The following is a 23,675-nucleotide window of genomic DNA, read 5'->3' as shown; positions in this document are numbered from 1 at the left end:
AAGCAACTCTAATTCAAATGTAATCTTCCTTACAAACATGAAGTTGAAGTTGTTTGTAGGTTCAGAAGACCTCACAAATCTGTGGCGATAGGAAGACTCTGTTGCTGTTTTTCCAGTTTTCATCCTTGCATAACTACAGCTCATAAAGTCAAAGAATGTGCTGCACAATGTGTAGCCAGGGAGTGGTAGACCTGAGGTGAGAAGCCAAGTCCTTGCCCTGCCTTTGTCCTGGGCAGAATCCATGTTACTTTTCTAGAAGGTGACCCACACCTGTCTTTCCCATGGGCTGACAGGTCTCTGTGCCTTTGGTCTGGACTCTGTTAAGTTCTTCTGATCATCCATTCCCTTGGCTACCCAGAGTACTGGCTCAGCCTCATTTGCCAAGCTTGATCATTTCCAACAAATGTGTCCACATGGAAGCAGCAGTCACCCAGACATCAGAACCTAGAGGTGTGCTAGCTACTTCAAGGAGGGAACAGATTTCTAGTTCCAAATCATACTGATCAAGAATATAGGATGCACAATGAATGAGATGTTTGAGCAGTTAGCACATTCTAAGGAGACCTTGTTACCTTAATGTTGAAGTCAAGGCAAAAGAAACTTTCACGGCATCACTCTAGTGGGAGCAGAGCAGGGTTTTAACTATTGGAATGACTGTCTCAACTCACTCAATATGCTCATGTAGTCAATAATCTCTGCAATAGCTCAGCAACTATCACTGTCTTTTAACTGCCACGAGGTCTTCACAATGACCATTTATCCATGTGTTGGGGGTGGGTGGGAAACACTGTGAAGTCTTGATATATGTATTTTGGTGTTTGACTGTAAATGACCCTCATAGCTTCACATGTCTGAATACTGAATCTCTAGCTGGGGACACAGTTTGGAAATATTGTGGAACCTTTAGGAGGTGGAGTCTTGTTGGAGGAAATGGGTCTCTGGGGACAGACCTACACATTTTGCCACACAGACCCTCTTGCCATTTTCCCAATCTCTACTTCCTCCATGATGATGTGGCAATGTGATGCTGTGCTTCCTGCTTCTGTGTGTGTTCTTTGTCATAATGGAGACTCCCTTTAGACTTATAAGTCAAAACAAACTCTTTCCTTCCCTAAAGTGCTTCTTTTCATGTGTTTGTCTGAGCCACGAGAAGGTAATTGAATCTGGCTACATTCTGGCCCTGTCTTGAGAAATTGAACAAAAGCTAGATTTAAAAAGTAATGCACTGGGCTGGAGAGATGGCTTAGAGGTTCAGGCACTTGCCTGCAAAGCCAAAGGATTCAGGTTTGATTCCCCAGGACCCACATAAGCCAGATGCTCAAGAGGTTGCATGCATCTGGAGTTTGTTTGCAGTGGCCAGAGGCCTTGGCACCCGCCTCCCCCTTTTTTTCTCTCTCTCTCCCTGCCTATTTATCTCTCTTAAATAAATAAATAAGTAAATAAAATAGTAAAAGTAATGCACTAATGTGTTTGGCAGAGGAAATTTCAAGGCAGAAATGTATTGCCTCCATGTTATGGTATCTTTTTGCTGCTCTAATTCAGATCTACAGTGAAAGAGAAAACTACAGACCAGAAAGATATTTTAAAAATATAAACTTTTAATGCCTGTATTTGCTGAAAAGAAAACTAATAAATTAAATTTAAAAAAATATATAAACTTTGGCACAGAAAGAAACATAAACAAATTTAAAGTCCCAAGCCCAGAAACTGAAGCTTCTTCCCCTGTAATTGTTAAAGAGATTACCACCATTAAGGATAAGCCAATTCCTCTTCATTGGGACAATAGGATAGATACCTAGAGGGCAAGACTCAAACCTGCAAAAGTCTCAAATTAGTAAGAATGCCAATTCTTCTCAAAGGAAAAGACTTGAAAAGAGAATGCTGAAGGAGGTCTCTTTTTCCCAAGGCTAGCATACAGACACCAGTACATTTGTATTCCGTGGAGACCAGGCTTCGTCCCCATCTAGTAACAGAACCTGGTAGCACTGTCTACATGGTGCTAGTTTTAGAAAAATGAAAGATACAAGAAAGAGAGACACACGGGTCACGCTATGATTTCAGAAAGATGCTAAGACTAAATAATATGAGGTACAGTCAAAGTTCCTGAATAGAGGGTACTATAGGTGACAGAATGAAGCTGTGAAGATGAGCTTTAAGTTGCTGTGGAGGCCAGAGTTCTTCATGAGTCCTAAATACTGGACATGGAGCTGAAGTATTTAGTGGCGACACATTGGACTTGAACAGTGTTGGAATTGGTAAAGACCTATGAGGATTTTTTGTTTGTTTGTTTTTTTGAGGTAGAGTCTCACTCTGGCCCATGCTGAACTGGAATTCACTATGTAGTCTCAGGGTGGCCTTGAACTCATGGCAATCCTCCTACCTCTACCTCCCAGGTGCTGGGATTAAAGGTGTGCACCACCACACCCAGCAAGACCTATGAGGATTTTTAAAGTTGGAATAGACACATTTGGCATCATGTGATGGCTAAAGACTCTATGTAGGTCAGGGGCAGAATGTAGTGGTTTGAATGTAAAAATACTCCCATATCCTCCTGTATTTATATATTTAATCTCCAGGTGGTAGTGCTGTTCTTGGAGATTAGGGAACCTTTAGGAAGTAAAGCCTTGTTGGAGGAAATGCATCATGGGAGACAGCTCTCCACATATTATTACCCAGTCCTCTCCTCTTCTTCCCCTTTCCTCTCCTCTCCTCTCCTCTCCTCTCCTCTCCTCTCCTCTCCTCTCCTCTCCTCTCCTCTCCTCTCCTTCTCTCTCTCTCTCTCTCTCTCTCTCTCTCTCTCTCTCTCTCTCTCTCTGAATGTGACAATATAATGTCAGGCTTCCTGCTACTTCCATGCCTTTCCTACCATAATTGATTACCCTTGGAACTGTAAGCCAAAATAAACTCTCCTTTCCAAAGCTGCTTCTTTTCAAGTATTTTGTCCCAGCAATAAGAATGTAACTGACACACTTATACACTGAATAATAATCAAATTAATGTGTTTAGCCTATTTGTTATCTCATATTTCTTTGTGGGGAGAACATTCAAAAATTTATGTTCTAGCTAATTGGAAATATGACATGGTTAAATTGTGGGATTTTTGTTTTTTATTCCAAAGTCAGGCTTTAAGGCTTGGAGTAGAGCTCAATGATAAGTGTGCTTGCCATAAACAAAGCCTTAGGGTCAATCCTCAGTAACACTGGCTGACTAACTGCAAGATTTTGGAGGGGAAATTCAATTAAAGGAGTCTGGATATAAGCAGGCTCTTAGGTAGGAAACCTGACCTCAGGTCTATACCAGGAAACCCTAAGAGCAGAGATCCACATATCAGGTTTTTCAGTAACTGCCAGGACCTGGGTAGTCAGCAGTTTGTTGTGAGGAGCAACTATCGCAAAAGATAAGAAAGTGTTTTACTAACTATAGAAAACAGTCTATCACCTATATCACCTACCTATCATCTATCTGTCTAACATCTATCTATCATCTGCCATCTATCTGGTTGTTTGGGGGCCTCCCAACACCACATTATGTACATTTTAGTTTCCAAATGTTAAAAAGACAAAGAATGACATTTGTTCTCTTACAGAGCTTCTGGACTTGGGGCTGGAGAGACGGCTTAGCAGTTAAGCACTTGCCTGTGAAGACTAAGGATCCCGGTCAGAGGGTCGATTCCCCAGGACCCATGTTTGCCGGATGCAGGGGGCGCACACGTCTGGAGTTCATTTGCAGTGGCTGGAGGCCCTGGCATGCCCATTCTCTCTCTCTCTCTCTGCCTTTCTCTCTGTGTCTGTCATTCTCAAATTAGTAAATAAATAATGAACAGAGCTTCTGGACTTTATTTATTTGACAAAAATATAATAACTAAATCACTTCCATTGTGGATCTTTCATTAAATTTTAACCTTTACAACCCAACCATGCAGAGACTAAGAGCACCACCCACACACTGCTTCACATATTCCAGAGCCCGAGGAAAAGGAACTGGTTCTTTGGAGCCACTCTAGCATCTGCTCCAATCACGTACCACACACAGCCCTGGACCCCGGGGTGCTGGCTCAAGATTCTGGCAAATGCTCTTGGTAACTGCCCTAGGCTCACCATTTCTGAATGAAAATGCTAGTTCTGTGCTACTCACCCACAGAGAACCAGGGAGTCACGAGATGTCTCTCCTGGCTATCATAATGAAGAGAGAACTCAGCTTTCTGCACACGAGCATTCTCTTTCTCCTGTGAATTCCATTCAGGCAACAAATTGGATTTGCTCTTAACTGAATGCATTTTATCCACACCTGCCAGGGATCTAGAACTAAAATTACAAGATTTATTTCATTTTAATTCTATTATGAGGCATTTAATCACAAATACCTCCCCCCCCAAATGAAAAGATGATTTATCATCTTGTCCTGACTGAGCAACTCTCTTCAGTTCACATTCATGAATCCATAATGCAGGGAGGAGACTGGATGATGAAGTGTCCGATTAGAGAAAACAGATTAACCTGGCAAACATAATAAATTTAGCTCATAAGCAGGGTGGCTTTGTAAAAGCTCATGATAACTCTCCTGTATAAAATCATGTACCACCTCCTTCCATGATGACTCAATTGGAACATTTGAGGAGCATAAAGCAAATGCATGTTTATGACTTTCTATTTGAGACATTAAAAAGACATTAAAAGGCATATCAAATTCAGTTTCTAAGTATATATTAAATAGGGAACCTGTAAGCAAAAAATATGTATTAACTCATAAAAAAGCCAAAGCTACAACCTCCCAAATATTCTTGTTTCCACATGGCCAATAATGGTATCTAGATTTCAAATGCTTCTGATTTCTTTCTGTGAACTCTATACTTAAAAGGTGCCAAGCCAGAGCCCGAGTTACAGATAGAGCAAATTCTTCCCCAGCCCTGATAACAGAATCTTATTCCTTTATAAAAACAGCCGCATTTTTACTTAGTTCTTATCCCATTGTGACCAGCACATAAAATTAGCAAGCTATGTTGGCTTTTGAATCAGAACGGAAAATAGTTGTAGCTGAGATCCAATGACATCACAGTAGAAAAATCTAGGTTGTGACTAGTTTGAAGGACAGTCCTGTGCAGCTCTCCAAAGAGCTCAGTGAACAGTGTGTCAAGCCCTCTCTGCTTAGCTGGCTAGTATTTCTGGCCTCCTTTTTAAGCAGGGAGAAAAGGGATACTCGCCATACCCAGCTTTATTTTTAACCTCACGTGGCTGTGTTTCTGGAGACCTCAGTTGGCCTACCTGGCCTGAAAAGACAGACCCAGCTCGCTCACATGCTCACAAGGCATACGGAGTAAGGAGCTCTGTCTGGATGTTTCCAGGGCAAAAAAATCTCAGGGTAGGTGGCTGGGGATGGGATGCGCTGCTGGAGAATCATGTCCTTATTGAAGGGCCCATCCCATCCCATCCATGGGGGGGGGGGGTCAAAATATTTCCACCTCTCACTCTTTGTTGAGTGAAAATATGATGGAGGGTGGCTTTCTGAAGGGGAAAGTGGGGAAGGGAGGGAATTTTCATGGTTATTGTCTATAATTATGGAACTTGTCAATAAAAAAGTTTAAAAAATAAATAAAAATAAAAAGTTAAAAGAAAATTTAAAAAAAATCACCCCCACGAGATTGCAAAGATGAGAAAAACAATTCGTGGGCCCCAAGAGAGTTTCTGTCCAGCTAGAATGGTATATCCTGTGTGTTCCTGACATTTCTGGGCTCAGCAAGACAGATCGATTTAGCACCTTAGCGCCTAGCGCAGCGCCTGCAATCAGAGGCTTGTTGAGGGCAGGTCCGAGAGGGTGGAGGGGAGAAGGGTAGAGGCTGGGGAAAGTGAGTCTGCTGCTGTGGATAAGCGGAGGTGGCTGCTGGCGCGCGGGCCGGTGCGGTGGGCTTGGGGCGTGCGCAGAGAGCGTGCCCGACCGCGCGGTGGCGCCCCGGAGCCGGGCCCGGAGCGTGCGCGCGGGCGCGGGCGTTACGGCGGCGGCCGGGGGCGGCCGTGGCCCCTGCGCGGTGCGCACCGAGTCTTCCCCGGGCTCCCAGCCGCGAGGCCCGCGGGAGCCAGGATCGCCCGCCGCCGCCGCGGGACGAGGATCCAGCCGGGAGCGAGGTGCGCTGGGCGGGGAGGGCGGCCGCCAAGTTTGAAGGTCTGGAGAACGCCCGGCCCCTTCGGCCCTCCGGCGCGTGGGTTCCCAGGTCCATCCACCCGGAGCCCGAGAAACGCGCGTCCCCAGGCGCGGCGGATGCGGTGCGGCCGCAGAACAGGGATCGGATTGTCCTCTCTTAACAAAGACGGCGAATAACGGTGACAAAAGCGATAGTGTCGTCTTAGCTTTTTCGAACGGGGCATGACGACATTTCCTAGGCGGCTAGGACCCTAAACGTACGTTCTGAAAGCAAAATGGGGCCGGAGTTCTTGGTTCCTTTATTAATATGACATTTGTTGGGCGGCTCTTGGTGCTAGAAACTGTGAGATAACCAAGAGCCATTTGGGACAGGAGAGAAGCTCCCCAGACACCAGGCAGTGAAGCAGCTGAAGGAAGGGGATGGAGCAGCGACAGAGAACGCTCCAGGTAGGGAAAGGTGTCCTTCTCCATGACTGAGGACTAAGTCCTGATGTGGTCATGTGAAAAACCAACAAAAAAGAAAAAAGAAAAAGCAGCAACAAAAACCTCCCCATAGCATGAGCAACCAAAGACTGCCTTTCCCCCAGTGTAGGCATGGAGAGTAGGTAAGGTTAGGTAACTGAGGGGTTGGGTCGTCCGTACTGGGGCTTCTGGGGAGCTGCAGCTGAGGGATGGCTTGGATGGATTTGGCCCAGTGTAAAGCTCTGAGCTGCAAGAGTGAATGTTGGACCAAGGATGCATGTTGCCTGGAGGGTGTCAGGAGAAACAAACACGGTGCTTCATGGAAGCATCTTTGTATTGTGGACGCCAAAATTCAGCTGGGATGGGAAAGGGTCCAAATGAACTGGGAAGCTCTTGGACAAAGCGTAGCCAGCAATGGCCATGATGGCGTTTCAGACTTCCCTATATAACACTCTTGGGAGTAGCTGGTGAAAAAAATGCTCCCAAATGCCCTGTAACACGGGTGGCCTCTTGGACATGGGCAGCTCTTAGCCTGGCCCTGTCTGGACACATTTATTTCTTCTGATGTCTTCAAGGACTAAGATGGAGTTATCAACACAGCAGTCTGTTGAATGAAAGGGGAAATTTCTTCTAGAAATTAAGCACCTTCTTTCATTGCCATTCTGTGCATATGAACTGTTAAAATCTATTTATAGTTGTTTGTATAAAGTCTGAGTCTGGGGACCTTATGGATGCCTCCAGCCCCAGCCGCAAACCTCCTGGGCAGAAGAGGAGCAGAGCTTCGTTTAGCGCCGCCCTGGTTCTGCATGTGAAGTATCTGTGCCTTTGGAGCACCGAATACCCGTCTGGTGGATATTTGAGAAGAGGGAAATGACGAAATGTTGTTTAGCTGCAATTCCTTGGTTACTTATGTTAATCCGGGGTATAAAAGAGCATGAAGTCTCAAGTAAGATGATAGACCAGTCAAGCATTATCACTTTTATCTGTGTGACTTGAGGACCGGCACGTCACTCCTCCAAATTTCTTTAAATCGGTGATCATAAGCATCGCCAGCTCACCCATGAGACTAGTCACCGTTAGTAGCCCTCCTCACGCTGCCATGCTGTGGTCGCACCAGCATCCTCCCACCACTTCCTCAACCCGTGGCAGCCGCCTGCTGCTGCCTTTACTACTCTCTCCTTTCAAGAATGTTAGACTAGAACTGCAAAGTATGCAGCCATTAGACATTGTTTTCCCACTCACCTCGATTCTCCGGGGATTAATTCAAGTTTTATTAACAAGTATTAGTTATACATATTCATGGGCATCAGTGTGATATTTCCATTACATACACACAGCATGCATAGATAAAATAAAAACTGCTGTCTTCCCAGTCTGTACTAACTCCATAATTCTACTTATTTCTATCTCCTTCAGATGAGGAAGAACAGGCAGTGTTTGCCTTTCAGTGGCTGGTTTGTTTCATTTATTGTTTGTTTTGCTGTAAAGTTGTTGGTGTCCCTTATATTAGCCCCTTGTCACATGGGTAATTTGCAAATATTGTCTCCTATCTTGAAGGTTGTTTCAAGCTGTTGTCTCCGTTGCTGTGCAGGAGTATTTTGTCCCTTATAATACCATATGCCTAGTTTGTTTTTTGTTTCATATGCTTTTTGGAAGCCTATGTAGAATATTGTTGTATGTATAAATGTTTTAAAATGTCTCCCTTATGTTTTCTTCTAGTAGTCCCAGAGTTTTAAAGTCTTAATGTTTAGGTCTCTAGCACATTTCAAGTTGATTTTTTTTTGGGGGGGGGGTACAGCCTCCTGTACATGGATGTCCATATTTTTCCAAAGATTAAGGGAAGTTCTCAGCTGCTATTTCATTAAGCATATTTTATATGGCTATGACTTCATTCTTGTCAGCTATTCTAACAATGTATGTGCTTGTTTATTTAATGGTTGTTTTGCAGGTCTCAAATATGCTTTCCGTTCTATGTTCTTCCCCCTTTTTCTGTATTGCATATTTCAAGATTGTAACTTCATATATACTCTTTCTTTTTCTCAGTCCAGTCGGTTGTTGAGGATTTCAAGTATGTACTTTCTTGGAATCATTGATGTCTTCATTCCTAAAATTTCTGTCTGAGTCCTCTTAATAATTTTCATCTCTCTGCTGAATCTTGCATTCATATCCTGTATTGTCTTCCTCGTTTCATTTGTTCCCTTGTATTCTTTTGGATCTTTTAAATATTTTTATCAGACATTTCATCCATTTAGATTTTTTGGGAGTCTGTTGCCTATCATTTCTTTTGCAGGCATCATACTACCTTGGACTTGTTAAAAAAATAATTCTTTGTGTTCACACACTGAGATTTGGGATACGGTGGATGACACATCTCTACTGTTTTTATATGGTGGCCTTAGCAAGTGGCTTTCTTCTGAACACATGTCTTGAGTGTTGGTTTGTTATGCAGCACTGACTTTGATGCCGGCTGAGCATAGTTTTCCTGTAGTTTCCTTGGCTGTGACTGGTGAGTTCGGCCACAGTGATCCACTGCTTGTCTTATTGTTGGTGACGTAACACTTTCCAGCACTATGAGTTAGCCAGGTTTTCGTCTCAGTTCCAGCTTGATTTCCCCATATCTTTGGACTGTAGCTTGTGGTGTCTTCAGCAATAGGGTCTTACTTTAGATCTGGCAGATAACCAAGTGCTCTGGCAATGGCTTGTATAGTTCAGGGGCCTCATGGGCCTCCATGACCAACAGCTCACTGTGGGGAGTGACCCAGTTCATTCTCTCCATCCCAGCAGGGTACTTCTGCCCAAGTTATAGAGAAGGCACAGGTTTCTGTTTGTTTCTTGCCATTCACCCTTTGAAGGTCAGCTGAGTTCTTCTCATTGTAGGACTATTGTGAATAAAACTGCTATAAACATTTACATGTTTAGATTAAACCTAAGTCTTCCTCCACTTTCTTCTGATGTAAATGCTTAAATATATAATTGATGAATCATATATACAAGGTAAAAGTGTAAAGACATTGCCAAACTGTTTCCAGAGTGACTTTATCATTTTACATCCCTGATAGTAGATGAGTGACCCAGATACTCATATCCTTGCAAAATTTTGGCATTGTTTTTTCTTCTCTGTTTTAGCTATTCTGATAGGCATGTAATGATATCTCATGGTGGCTTTAATTTGCATTTCCCTAATGGCTAATGATGAATATGGCTTCTGAACATCTGTGGATCTGCTGGGATGTGAAATGTGTCTTTATGTTTCCTGCCCAATTTCTGATTGAATTGTTTTTCTTGTATTGAATTTTGAGATCTCTTTACATGTTCTTGGTGCTGGTCCTAGCTTTTGCTATGCAGTTTTTTTTTGTTTGTTTGTTTGTTTTTTTTTAAATTTTGAGGCCATCTAGTTTAGCAGTTTTTTCTTCTATGGATATAAATGTAGGATATCAAATCTAAGAACTCTATCTACACTGATGCTGAAGATTGCTTCCTTGTCTCTTCCCACCCCTACATTTTATTTTTTTGCAGTCTTGAATTAGGCATGAGATTTAGGCAAGGCTGAGTTCTTTGGCTGGTCGTGGTATTTTTCCTCCTGCAGATGTTCAAACACTCCACTACCAGTTGTTGAAAATCTCTTGTAAAATAGCATGTGTCCTTTGCTAGTCAAAATGACTTGCCTAGCTCAGTTTTCTTTTTCTTAAAAATAGGGAGTTGAACTAGGACCTGGGGGCTGTGAGCCAAGCTCTATCAAAAAGCTGGAATTTGGAGCTAGAGAGATGGCCCAGCAGTGAAGGCGCTTGCCTGTGAAGCCTAATGACGTGGGTTTGATTCCCCAGGACCCATGTAAAGCCAGAAGCACAAAGTGGCACATTTATCTGTCATTTGTTTGCAGTGGCTGGTGGCCCTAATGTGTCCATTCTCTCTGTTTCTTTCTGTCTCTGCTTGCAAGTAAATTTAAAAAAAAGTAAACATTTTAAGTTGGAATGTAATATGATAGTTTTTATTTTTAAAATGAGATAATAACATAGTACACTCTAATAGAAATGACTTTTTTCAGTTATTAAGGTTAATTGAGACAGTGCACTTGAAAATAGAAGTTACATTTCACTGTGTTCCCTGTTCAAATGGTGGTTAGTATTAAAATCTTGGCTGTCAGGTCCTGGATTCTAGTAAGCAGCTGTATGCTTACTGATTCCTTATAGGGGAAATGTGTTTGTTTATATAAATATATTATCTATTTTCTCTACTAATGGCCAAATTGTGAACTGCCACATTAATAAGACTCAAACATATTTCAGAGGGTTGTTAAACTTCATGTTTCTATAAAGTTGTTTCACCAGTTATTTTTTAACAGATGGACAGCTCACATTTGGCCCTGTTTCTGTGACAGTGTAATCATTGAAGTGTTCAGCAGATGGCCTGTGAATACTCAGGAAAACACCCTTCCTACATTAATTGTTGTAAAAATACTTTTAAATTGCTAGAAAAATGAAAGTGTATATTCCCAAGTTGTTAGTCTTCCACTGTCACCATAATTTAGTTGATTTGGGAGTTTTTGGTTCTGGCACTTGGATTTCTTCTGTAAATGATAGGAAATAGCTGCATTAGCATGAGAGGATGAGGAGCACCCTACTGTCACTTGGAGACTGCACATGCATACAGTATCCATTGTGGATGGATGAGCTTTACTTCTTCTTCCTGAGTTATTCTGTATCCGTGCATACATAGAAAATGTAAAACCTTCCTAAAAATCTGCTGCCAGAGACTTACAGGTGCTTTCTGAAGTGCAGTAACTTAGCAGGAAAAAAAAATATCCCCACTCTAGAATTTTCAAACGTATTCTCTAACATGGTGGACTCCCCCAGCCTTGCAAATTGTCTGGCTTCTGCTGCTGACCACCTTGTGCTGTCTCTGAAATCAGTACCTGAGGAATCTGTAAATGAAACAGTCAGGGAAGTGGCGGCGTTTACTGTGGTTACGATGGCAAAAGGCATGTGATACTTCATGGGTGGATGCCAGAGTGTTCAAGCATCTAAAGTACACTGTACCACGCAGCCTCCACTGCAAACCTGGGAGAAACATCACATGTCCCACATGAATGCTGGACTGGCTGGCTGGACATCCATTGGAGTGTGGAGCCTATGTCTGTTTAAAGTGAAACGGCAGAGTAAGTTTTGTAGTAGAAGGTATTTCTTGCAAGTCCCAGCGTTCACAGTATTAAGCATCCACTCATACTTTTGCTCTTCGAATTTACCGTGCCACATAGGAAAGGCTGAAAACATCTGGTCTTAGGCTCGTGATTCCTGATTTTTTTCATGCTGTGTAAGTATGAGTGTAGAGATACTTTATAGTAATTAGAGCATTTACATAGTAAAATAAATGTACTATATACTTGTTTTTCTTTTATTTCTCCTTTCTATTCCAACAATGTTTATTTTAATACCTAATATTGCAATTATATGTAGAAAGAAGTCATATTGACTATGAATTTAAAGACTTAAAGAGATAACTTATAAAACTCTTTGAGGCACTGAATCTGATCACAATAAGGAAAGCATTACTATAGAAAGTTAAGCAAAAAGAAACAAATTCAATACAATTCAGTATTTGAATCATTCAAAGAAAAACACAGCATCACAAGTCTAAGTCATTAATAAGGGATGTAATCTCAATAAATTCTGTATACTTGTGCTTTTTTGAAAGTCTTGAGTTGACTCCTTGGGTCAGTTTTATCAGCTAGGCTGTCTTGGTATCTGGTGTTGCAGATGGCGTTGAATGATTGCTTCAGTCTGACCAACCCTAGCAACCCTCACCCAGGAGACTTGATTGAAGTGTTCCGGCCTGGCTATCAGCACTGGGCACTATACTTGGGTGACGGCTATGTTATCAACGTAGCGCCTTTAGGTAAGATTTGTTTCCACTGGGTCCTGCAAGCTTTTTAGGATTTTTTTTATTTTCATGTTGCATTTTTGTAATGACGAATCATGAACAAAATCATAAAACAAAGTAAAACAGAGAAAATGTAAACAGTGGATAAATTCAACTAATCTAAGCTTAGGAAAGGACATTCTGAAAACACTGAATTTAAAAGCTTCTAGAATAAAAAGAGTCACAACTACAAATAAATAACCATCCATTGAAGATATTTGCCACAGACATGTATGAGTTTGATGCACTTCTAAGATCACCTTGTCATTCAACACCTGTTAACAGCTTATGTCAGATGTGACAAAGGTTCTACATGCGTGGACATCTCCCTGAATGGTGGAACTGACATATTTACATTTAAAAGGATAAAGAAAAGTGAGAGACAAGAGGGAATTATAGAAATAAGTGTTTAGAGGCCGATGGAAAATACAGATCAACAGGTGGTATGCAATGTGCTGAAGGCAGGGAGGCAGAGGCGGGAATGCTGTGGCTTTTCAATGAAGTGGTCAGGAAGCTTCCATGAAGTAGTATTTGAAGAAAATGTGAAAGCGGTAAGAAATCCAGACACATGATATCAGGAAAAAAGGTGTCTCAGACTGAGCAGAGAGCAAATACCCAAGTTTCAACAAACAAATGGGTGAAAAACACGAACGGTGCGTAGAAGAAGAGCAGAATGAATATACACTTCAAAACACTGCCGTGTGGTAGTCATCTGCCAGTTACGCAATAAAACAGTGACAGATTTCATGCCTGTCTCATTAACAGGGATAAAAGTAATAACAATCAGTGGTGATAGGGTGTAGCAAGTGCAAACAAAACCCTTGTGGATGGAATATAACTGATAATGTCATCATGTAAACAGTATACCAGTACACGTAGAGACACGTATAAGGTTTCATGTGTTCTCACTATGATTTTACTTCTAGGCATCTGGGGAAATATTAAGAGATGTGGACAAACACTTCTTTTTAGAATACGCCCTGAAGATACATCTAAAGAAAAGTTAGGTTGGGAGCTTTGGTGGCATACACCTATAATCCCTGCATGTGGGAGGCAGAAAGATGGCATGTATTGGGCCAGCCTGAGCTACATAGTGAGTTAAAGGCTAGCCTCAGCTACATATCGAGATGTTGACTAAGAAAATCCAAAAACAACAACAGAAAACAAGGTCTGAGAATTTGGCTAAATGGTACCTAGCATGTGTTCAACTGTCTGCATTCAAAGTGTTTCAAGCCCAAGTCTTACCACCTTGAGGGAGTCCTGACAATTTTATATTTTTTTATATTTTATTTTTATTTATTTATTTATTGACAGAGGAAGAGGGAGAGAGATGTGCCAGGACCTCCAGCCACTGCAAACGAACTCCAGACGCATGTGCCCCCTTGTGCATCTGGCTAACCTGGGTCCTGGGGAATCGAACCTGGGTCTTTTGGCTTTGCAGGCAAACACCTTAACTGCTAAGACATCCCTCCAGCCCAGTCCTGACAATTTTAAATAAAACACTCTTCCGAATACTATAAATGGATGTGGCAAAGAAAATGACATTTACAATTCTGAGCTGTTAATATCTAAGTGTGGTGATTAACATTAAGTCACCTAGTATTACCACATTATCTTTGCAGTTTTCATACCTGGACTATAACATGAAAATTGGTCCTATTTTCTTATTTTCCACTATGAAATTCCTTATTAATGTTTCTGCTTTAAACTCCACATGAATGTAGTTAAAGTGCTAACCTTTGATCTTGTAGATTGAAACTTAATTCTAACCACTGTGATATTTCCCAAGCTAGTCTAACTCTAAAAACCTCAATTTCTTCATTTTTGCTGTGGGTTAATAAACAACAAAAGTTCAGTGATTCTAAATAGGATATATACTGTGCTTATGATGCATATGTTCTGTCAGTGACTAAGGTGTTATGTGGAAAAGTGTGAACCATTGGTAAGACGAGTGACAGGAAAGTGTGGTTTTGGTCATTACTAATAGGAAAATCTATAGATTCCAGTTTTGTAGAGAACTTTCCTCTCACAGGTCACATGAAGCAAGAATAGTAGTTGTGACATGTGGATGAACTCCAGCGCCTGGCCCTAGACTTGTGCTCTAGGAACATATTTAGTGTCAGGTGCTGACATGCCAGGACAAGTTACACAGGTTCTTGACCGGCTAGACAATTCTTACCAGGGGTGTCTGAGGTGGAGAGGCAGGACACAGAGCACTGTCTGGGTGGGGGGTGGGTCGAGCACAGCATGTGGCCCCATCTATTATCACATGTAATAAGATGAGCTGTAGGCATAGGATGCTACTTTCTTGACCAAAGGAAGTAGCAAGAGAAAAGCAAGAGCTTAGCTGATATTTCAGAGGACTGAGCTACTAAGAAAGTTTACAATAGGAAACTGAGACCCATATTAAAGCCTAGTTGGAGGAACAAGTGTGTGAAGAGATGGGTGAGAAATACAACCAGGGTGACTAAGACAAACCTGGAACCATCATGTGCTACTGCTAAATCCCAATCAGTCTACTAGTTTGGGAGGGTTCAGATGCTGAGAAAGAAACTGCATAATAGAAAAAGTAGGCAATAATTATTTCTGTTGTATGAGAGAAATACATACTAAGGATCTCTGATAATCATACCAATCTTTGGAACACTTCCGAAGAACAGGTGGCATTCTCACATGATTTGTCCAAGAGAAGATCATAATATTTCAAAGTCTTCCCTGTATTTTCACCAGTAGAAGATTAAGGTTGATAGCACAGAGTAAATGAATGAGATGATGGGTCTCTGTTTGATGATGCATAACAGGCAGAGGTAGGTCTAAGCTCCCCAGCATCTCTAGAGTTTTAGAGAGCATTGGAACTCACTGGATAAGGAAGCCTTGCTCACAAGCATTCTTCTTATAGATGGCATTTCTTCATCATTTACAAGTGTCACGTCTGTGTTCAGCAAAAAGGCCCTGGTGAAGATGCAACTCTTGAAAGATGTTGTGAAAAATGACACATACAGAATAAATAATAAATATGACAAGATTTATCCTCCTCTGCCTGTGGAGGACATCATAAAACGGTCAGAGTTTGTTATTGGACAAGAAGTGGCCTATGACTTACTGGTCAACAACTGTGAGCATTTTGTGACTTTGCTCCGGTATGGAGAAGGAGTATCAGATCAGGTGAGTGTGCTATAGGACACATAGTTTTTTTACCTTGAGAAAATCATAACTGTATGCTATGATAAAGTTCTGAGGCCTCAAACAAAATGCAAGAAATAAAGAAATGGGAAAAGGGCAGAGAAGGAAATTGAATTTTCCAAGGTCCTACAGTAAGTTAGTGACCAAACGGAGACTTAAAAAGTTAACATCTTGAATTTGGGAGGCTAAAAACTTAAAAGTAAAATCAAGGCTGGAATTTTCTAACAATCTTATGCCTTCCAGTCTTTAACTTTACCCCATTGCTAACATATAGCAATCTCAAATCAATAACCTCATGTCCCAGAGGGATATGCTGAAAAGGAGGTTTAATACTACGATCTTTGCCAGTGGGGAATAGAGGCCAACTACTGGCTTGTCTTGGGTTCGTGGTTGTTCTTCTTTGTCATACTAGGTTTCAGTGACATAGTGTGATTTTTTAAGTGGCTGTTTGATTCATTGAACTTCTAAATGACTTTTAATGTATTCATTGGTTTAAAATTAACTTGTGATCTTTTAAGTCCCCAACATTATTTTGTAGTAGATTTAATTTGTTAATTATTTAATATTTTACTTATTTATATATAGAAAGAGGCAGAGAGAGAGAGAGAGAGAGAGAGAGGGAGGGAGGGAGGAAAAGGGAATGAATGGGTGCATCAGGATCTCAAGCCACTGCAAACGAACTCGAGATGTGCGCGCCACCTGGTGCTACTGGCTTACATGGGTACTAGGGAATCAAACCTGGGTCGTTAGGTTTTGGTGGCAAGCACCTTAACCTCTAAGCCATCTCTCCAGCCTAGCATCTTTTTTTTTTTTTATGGGAAAAAGAGGTTTATTTTGGCTTACAGACCCGAGGGGAAGCTCGACAATGGCAGGGGAAAATGATGGCATGAGCAGAGGGTGGAACTCAACAGACAGTGTGCCAAACACTGGCGAGGGGAAACTGGCTATAACACCCATAAGCCCACCTCCAAGGAGGCATTAATTCCCAAATCTCCATCAGCTGGGAACCTATCATTCAGAACACCTAAGTTTATGGGGCATCTGAATCAAACCACCACATTCTGCCCCTGGCCCCCCTAAACTGATAACCATACATGTTGTAAAATGCAATGCATTCATCCAACTTTAAAATTCCCCATATTTTTTAATCAATTCCAATGATATTCATACATCCCATAGTCCAAGATCTTTTAACTGAGCCATTAATACCAAAAACCTTCAAAAACCCCATAATGGCACAGGATAAACATTCACACTACAAAAGATGGCATTGGGCATATCCAAGAAATAGAAGATTTAAAACATTTAGGGCAAACACCAAACTCTGTAACTTTAAGTCCAACAATTCTAGTTAGTGACAATCTCCAAGTCCAATAATTCTAACCAGCAACAAGTCTCTGGCATTCCAATTCCGCCCCTCCAGCTAGGCTACTCACAGTCCTGGGAAACTTCTTCAGGGCCAACAGCTTTCCTTATCAGCCATCTCGTGGTTCCGGCATCTCCACTGGGTCTCCACTGCAATCCACGGTTCATCCTCAGAGCCCCATGAGGTCTCCATGCAGGCAACCAGCAAACTTGCTTCACACTGCCCATGGCCATTGCCAAGCCTAGCATCTTTTTATATGTTACTTTCCATATGGTATTATGGTGCTTGATATAAATTGCTTGTTTCCTATTTGGGTTATTCATTGTTTTCTGTTGATTTTTAAGTTATTTGTATACTTGTTTTCAACAGATGTTTTCTTCTACTAATATTTTCTCCCAGTCTGTGGCTTATCTTTCTGTTGTTTCTATGAAATTCCTATAAATAATGATTTTTACTGTTAAAGTCCAAATGAATTAAAATGTGTATCTCTATATAAGCTAGCCACACCTTTAAATAAGCTTGGACCAGCCAAGGTAAATCTACACTGCCTGTTCTTCAGGGTACCACTGTCACCTTCAAGTCTCAGAAAAGAGACATTTGATAAACTGCAGTCACCTGTGACCTTGCTATCCTGATGTCTATACACAGCTACTCTAGATTCAGCTAATGTTTCAGCGGGCTTGTGCAGATCCTCAGAATGAAGCCTTTATTGAGGCTCATGCTAGAAAGCTTTCCAAAAGATAAGTGCACAGAGAAAGATGGGTGATTTTATAATTCTGAATAAAACATAAAGTACAAGCTCTTGGGCATATTGGTTCATCAAGAACATCCTGAGATGCTAAAATCCTGCTGGTCAGATCCCGTTTTACATGACTTGACGGGATTGTTCCAATTGCATCAAATTTTGTTATCCAGACTGAGAATTATAGCAAATGCACACTTGGGGTGTGGGAACCTGCATGTGCTAGAGGAAGTGGCTTGATGATAATGGAATCTGGCTTGGGGAACCCCACCAATCCAGTTGCACATCCTTTATGTAAGCTTCTCTACAAGAAGTCTTTCTGACATCTTATGTTGATAGAAAGGTCCTTCATCAGTTAGGCCTTGCACCTGGCCGGAGCTACCTACTCTATCCACAGGATCTTACCACCCCAGGGTTAGAACCTATTGTCCATTTGACCTTGGCATTTAAGGATACCTATTATATTTTCATGTTTTCCATTTCCTCGTATCAGACCTCCTAGAAGTACTGGATCAACTCAAGCTTGTTTTATAATCCTTAATCCTGGAAGATTATCAAATTGGCCTTTTCTTTGGAATTTTGCCCTGTGTCCTACATCTCCCTGCCTCTTTCCCCCTTATGTGCTATGTGAGTATAGAGATGCTGCAGTGGCTCTTTCCTGTGATTAATTACAAATTATAAATAAATACAACTCAAATTACAAATGAAAGTAAAATTCGCAAGTGTGCTGCACCAATCTCCCAGGTAACTGGAGGTTGGAACAGAAGCAGGGGGTTGCTGTGGTAAGCCTTGCCCCTGCAGACCACAGGCTGGTGTGGTGCTAAAAACACAAGGGACAAATACTCTTTCTATGCGCCTCCTTCCTGGCCGCGGTTCTTGCTGTGTATTTCCTACAGTGAGGCAGCACTGTGTTTCAGTAACAGCGAATGTCAGGTTTCGGAGTGAAGCCTGTGGGTTAGACAGAAGGAGTGCTCAAATATGACCTGGGTCAGTTGCCAGCTGTTAGATTGGTCCCCAGTCATCTGAGGAAAAAAAAAAGTTCCTTGTTTAAAACTACTGACTCTTAACTCCCTTAGGCTGAATGTTGGTTTTATTTATTTATTTATTTTTTGATATCTGATGACTCTAAAGTGTCTGAATGTGACCTTTGGCGGATAAAATTGCACTCAGATGTATGAAGATGGAAGGCAAATATTAGTTGAGTGACTTGAGAACAATGAATATTCATTAGTTCCTTCATCATGATGATTAATACCCTTAAAGCTATAAATGTCTGAACGCTTTTATGGACAATTGAGCTTGAGGATAGCTTTTTTATTTTGTCTATATGATAATTAATAATAAGCCAGATGCACAAGGTGGTGCATGTGTCTGAAGTTCGTTTGCAGTGGCTGGATGCCCTGGTGTACCCATTTTCTCTCCCTGTCTCTCTCTCTCTCTTCCTCCTTCTGCCTTTCTCTCTCTCTCTCTCAAATAAATAACTAAAAATTTTAAAATGTGGGGGAATAAAAGAACCATGTGTATTTGTCTATGTCTTTTGTATAATTATAAAAACTTACAACTTTATTTCTTCATATATAATTTTAGTTTGTCATTAAACTGTAAGTATATTCACTTTGCATTAAAGCTGGTATCAGTTTAGAAAGCAAACTAAAGCTTCATGTGGACATCAAGACATCTGTAGAATACAAGACATTTTCTGTTTCTTCTTTCCTCCAGGCCAACCGAGCAATAAGTACCATTGGATTGGTGGCTGATGCTGTGAATATCTTCTCATTCTTGGGCTTGTTTGCAAAAAGACAGAGATCAAAATACTGTTTACAACTTACTGAAGAGATTTTTTGGAACTGATGGAATTTGTGGGGATGAGGGGAAAGCTGGAATGAATGCTTAGTTTGAATGCTTCATTATTGTTTCAAGCCCTGATGATGGATGACAGACTCTTTAATAAACTTCTTACTGATTTTAGCAATCATTGAGCCCAGGAAATCTCTCCCTAGCATGGATGTGGTGTGGCAGCTTGATAAACAAGCAGCAGCCTTTGCACAAGCCAGCAGAGGATCTAAACAAAACCATCATATTGTGTCTTCCCTATGGACAGCTGTTTTTCCAGAGATGTGGAAAACTGTTTATACATGCTTTTGAAAGACAATTTCTAGGGTTGACATCTAAATTCATACTCTTTTCCTTGTCAAAAAAGAAACTGGGATATTCTGGGCAGCTGAAAAATATTTCACTGACAAAGTATTTGAGGTTTGCTGTATTACCTTTCCATTGCTGGGACTAACCACCCAACCAAAAGCAGCCAATGTAAGGAAAGGATCTATTTTGGCTTAAAGTCATGAGGGGAAGCATCATCATGGCAAGTTTGAAAGAATTGTAGAGCAGAAGGTGGGTTATAACACCCCAAAGTCCATCCAGAATGGTGCACCCCCAGCAAGGCTCCACCTCCCAAATTGCCACCAGCTAGGGGCCAAGCCTTCAAAACACATTAGGCTATGGGTTACATCTGATTCAAATCACCACAAGGGCACACCCTCATCTTGCTGCACCTGAGTAGGTATGAGCTGGTAGGGAGCAGATCCTACCCCATTTTCAGACCCAGTGATGTTTCTAGAATCTAGAATGAGAATGGGTTATAAGTCTACTAAGTTGCATTGTTCCCATTGGATTTTGTAGTAAAGTGGCTCGACTTTGAATCTTGGCAAGAGATCATTAGTATTGCTGTGAAGTTCCACATTTAAAAGTAACATACTATATCATCCTTCTAGGCTTGTACTTCTCTCTCTGCTTGGTCCTGTGAAAGCAGGCCAGTTTCTTCTGCCATTATGGAACTTCCCCTGGATCTGTAAGCTTCAATAAATCCCTTCCTCCATAACTGTGCCTGGTCTGGAAGTTCATCTCAGTGAACCTAAAGCTGTCTGCTACAGAATTTGGTACCGAGGAGTGGGCTGAGATGAACCTGACCATGTGGACATTGATCTTTTGGAACCTTTGTTTTGGAGGAATAGGCATGAACTTGGTGCTTGCAGCTGAAGATGTCTTCTGGAGTGGTAAGCCAAGTTTTATGGACTATTCTGATGAGAGTCTGAGAATGCTAAGTGCAGACAGCATTGAACTTCCAGGCTTGGCTTATGAGCTTTCTAAGGGGAAGACAAGACTGCAGAGGACTTTGTTAGAACTGGGCTACTGGCATAAGGGCTGGCTGTGTCCTGCTGCCCAGGCCCAGAGAGTTTGATCAAGGTTAAATTTGTAATGGACTGATGTGCTTGGCTAGAGATATTGGACTGAGAGACTTAAGATTTTAAGCTGGAAAACTTTAAGCAAGTTAAATTTACTGGCTCAGAGACTGGCTTTAGATTACTAAAGCTGCTATTGTCAAACACATTAGCAATCTTAAAGGACCATGGAAAGGATGCCTGAGGAAAGACTATCATAGAAATGCAAACACTTTTGGAAGGAGTTGATTGGAGAAGGAACCAGCTTTTCAAGGCTATGCTTTGTTTCATCCCTGGATTAAGAATATGGCTGTGTCCTGCACAACTGGTATTGGTTTCAGAAGCATAAAAAATGCATGGAGTGCTCCTGAATTGCACAAGGTTCCAGGAGCTTCTGCTGAGATGCAGCATGAGGCAGGGCATGATGCCCTGATAGGCTGAAAGAGCCTTTGGAAGATGGACTGGGTTTGCATGAAGACCTCAAGATGTTTTGGATATACCAGGACTGTGCAAGGGCTACCATAGAGCACACTGTTGGCCTGAGATGGAAGTGTTCCCCGGCTACTCTGCCTACCTGGAGGGGTGGAATTGGAAAATCTGGAGACTCTCAGTCTTGGACTTGAGCTGCAGAAGTTTGATGTTTGTTTGATGTTGGTTGAGTTTGCATTGTTTTAGTCTCTCCTTGCTATGCCTTATACCAGTTGAAAATGTTTACTTTGTACCTTTATATGTTATAAGTGTTTAACTTGTTTGATTTTATAGGTCTTAGTATCTTAAATTGGTGAAGACTGTGGAGACCTTTAAAATTGAATTGCGTACAATTTACAATGTGTGATGATTAAAAATGTATTGGGGGCCACAGGCGGAATGTGGTGGTTTGAATAGAATAGATGGCCCCCAATATATTCAGTTGTTTGTTTGTAGTTTGCATCTGCTGGCTACCTGGCTGGAGGCAATGTCACTGGATGATTTTAAGTTGTGGTGGTGGGTTTCCGATTTCAATCTAAAGATATGCAAAGTGTGCCTAGCAGGAGTTCCTGAAGTGTGCTGTGGCTTTTGATCTTTTATGCTTGTACTTCTCTCTGTCTGCTTGGTCCTGTGAAGGCAGGCCAGTTTCTTCTGCCATTATGGAACTTCCCCTGGATCTGTAAGCTTCAATAAACCCCTTCCTCCATAAATAAAATAAAATAAAATAAAAGTAACATACTATATCATCCTTGACTTTAAACAAACTGCTTTTTAAATGTTCTAATACACGCGCGCGCGCGCACACACACACACACACACTTATTAGAACATACGTATATCTATAAATATGGATATAGATATACATATATTAGAGAGAGAGAGAGAGAGAGAGATTGGGTGTACCAGGGCCACTAGCCACTACAAACAAACTCCAGATGCATGTGTATCTGGCTTATGTGGGTTCTGGGGATTCAAACCTGGATCCTATGGCTTTGTAGGCAAGTGCATTAACTGCTGCAGCCCCAAAACAAACTAGTTTCAACAACACTCATATAGAATTCTTGGTGGCAGCAGACCAGGAGAAGTGGGGGTGCATGCCTCTTTACACTAAAATGGCACATAGGATATTGTATCATCACGCTATGAAAAACACTTCCAGGTTAGTATCCTTCTTATGTCATTAGTGAAAATATGGCATTAAATCAAAATATATCAGTAAACTGTGGTAGAGTGTGAAGAGAGAATTAGAATATGGTAAATAATTTAAGTATTGCATAGATTAAACTTATTTAGTTTTTACACCAGGCCAGAAATACTCCACAAGCTAATTGAGGGATTAAGACTATTAAGGGCTGGAGAGATTGCTTAGTGGTTAAAGGTGCTTGCTTGCAAAGCCTGACAACCCAAGCTCAATTTCCCAGTACTGACCTTAAGCCAGATGCACAAATTGGTACATGCTCTGGAGTTCCTTTGCAGTGGCAGAAGGCCCTAGAATTCCTATCCTCTTTCTGTCTCTTTTTCTCTCTCTGAAATAAATAGGTAAATATTTTCCAAAATGGTAATAGAAGGGGGTCTGTGCTGCTCTTATAACCTGGTAAGACCATGTCTCTTCCCTTTCTTTTTCCTATAGCATGAACTATGTCTCTACATGATTTGCCCAATTCCTTCTTCCTTCTCTGGTATTCTGGAAAGGTGTGAAGTCACTTTTATTCTCAGTTTATCTCTCTGTTCCTGACTAGTCAGCAGTCATTAGCCAATGGGCAGCTGCCATGCCAGCTCCAGTGGAGTCTGCCTGACCTATTCACCAAGGAAGAAAGCCTCCTGGAAGGACGTGCATGCTCCAGGCTTGTCGTGCCTTTTGCTGCTCTCTAATAGCTGTTTTCTTCATTACTAATGTTCTGTTCCTGACCCATGACAGCAGAATGATGTTCTTTCACAATTTAGTAAAAGTTAGATATGGAACGGTTTCCAAAAATTTGAGTTGCCTGATGGTGTGATGCTTCCTCCGAAGACGCTGCTGTTGTTTCAAGCCACAGTCAGAATCCTGAGGACCAGAACTAATCGATGAACCATCACCTTATACAGGAGTGTATAGGAATGGGGATACGCTAGCAAACAATGGTGGGAAGCATGTTTCTTGGTAATCTTTAACTTTTGTGGACAGACTTGCTAGGTCGAGGCCACC

General features: G+C 41.5%; 1 protein-coding gene across 9 annotated transcripts; it reads left to right on the top strand.

The window, feature by feature from the left end:
• The first annotated feature begins 5,343 nt into the window (after window positions 1–5,343).
• On the top strand, window positions 5,344–20,689 carry Plaat1 (phospholipase A and acyltransferase 1). Of its 9 annotated transcripts, none has more exons than XM_045151037.1 (5): window positions 6,176–6,582; window positions 11,641–11,752; window positions 12,351–12,489; window positions 15,413–15,678; window positions 19,524–20,689. In XM_045151037.1, the coding sequence occupies exons 3-5, from the start codon at window positions 12,351–12,353 to the stop codon at window positions 19,653–19,655; spliced, it is 537 nt and encodes a 178-aa protein (XP_045006972.1). In that variant the 5' UTR covers window positions 6,176–6,582; window positions 11,641–11,752; the 3' UTR covers window positions 19,656–20,689. The 9 variants fall into 9 exon arrangements, with proteins under 9 accessions (XP_045006977.1, XP_045006976.1, XP_045006972.1 ...); XM_045151035.1 differs by having other exon boundaries at window positions 11,641–11,907; XM_045151042.1 differs by lacking the exons at window positions 6,176–6,582; window positions 11,641–11,752 and adding an exon at window positions 5,344–5,358.
• The last annotated feature ends 2,986 nt before the right edge of the window (window positions 20,690–23,675 follow it).

This window comes from Jaculus jaculus, chromosome 5 (genome assembly GCF_020740685.1).
Source record: "Jaculus jaculus isolate mJacJac1 chromosome 5, mJacJac1.mat.Y.cur, whole genome shotgun sequence".
NCBI classification, from domain to species: Eukaryota; Metazoa; Chordata; class Mammalia; order Rodentia; family Dipodidae; genus Jaculus; species Jaculus jaculus.
The sequence above is the reverse complement of the archived record's forward strand: the minus strand, read 5'-3'. Positions and strand labels throughout refer to the sequence as shown.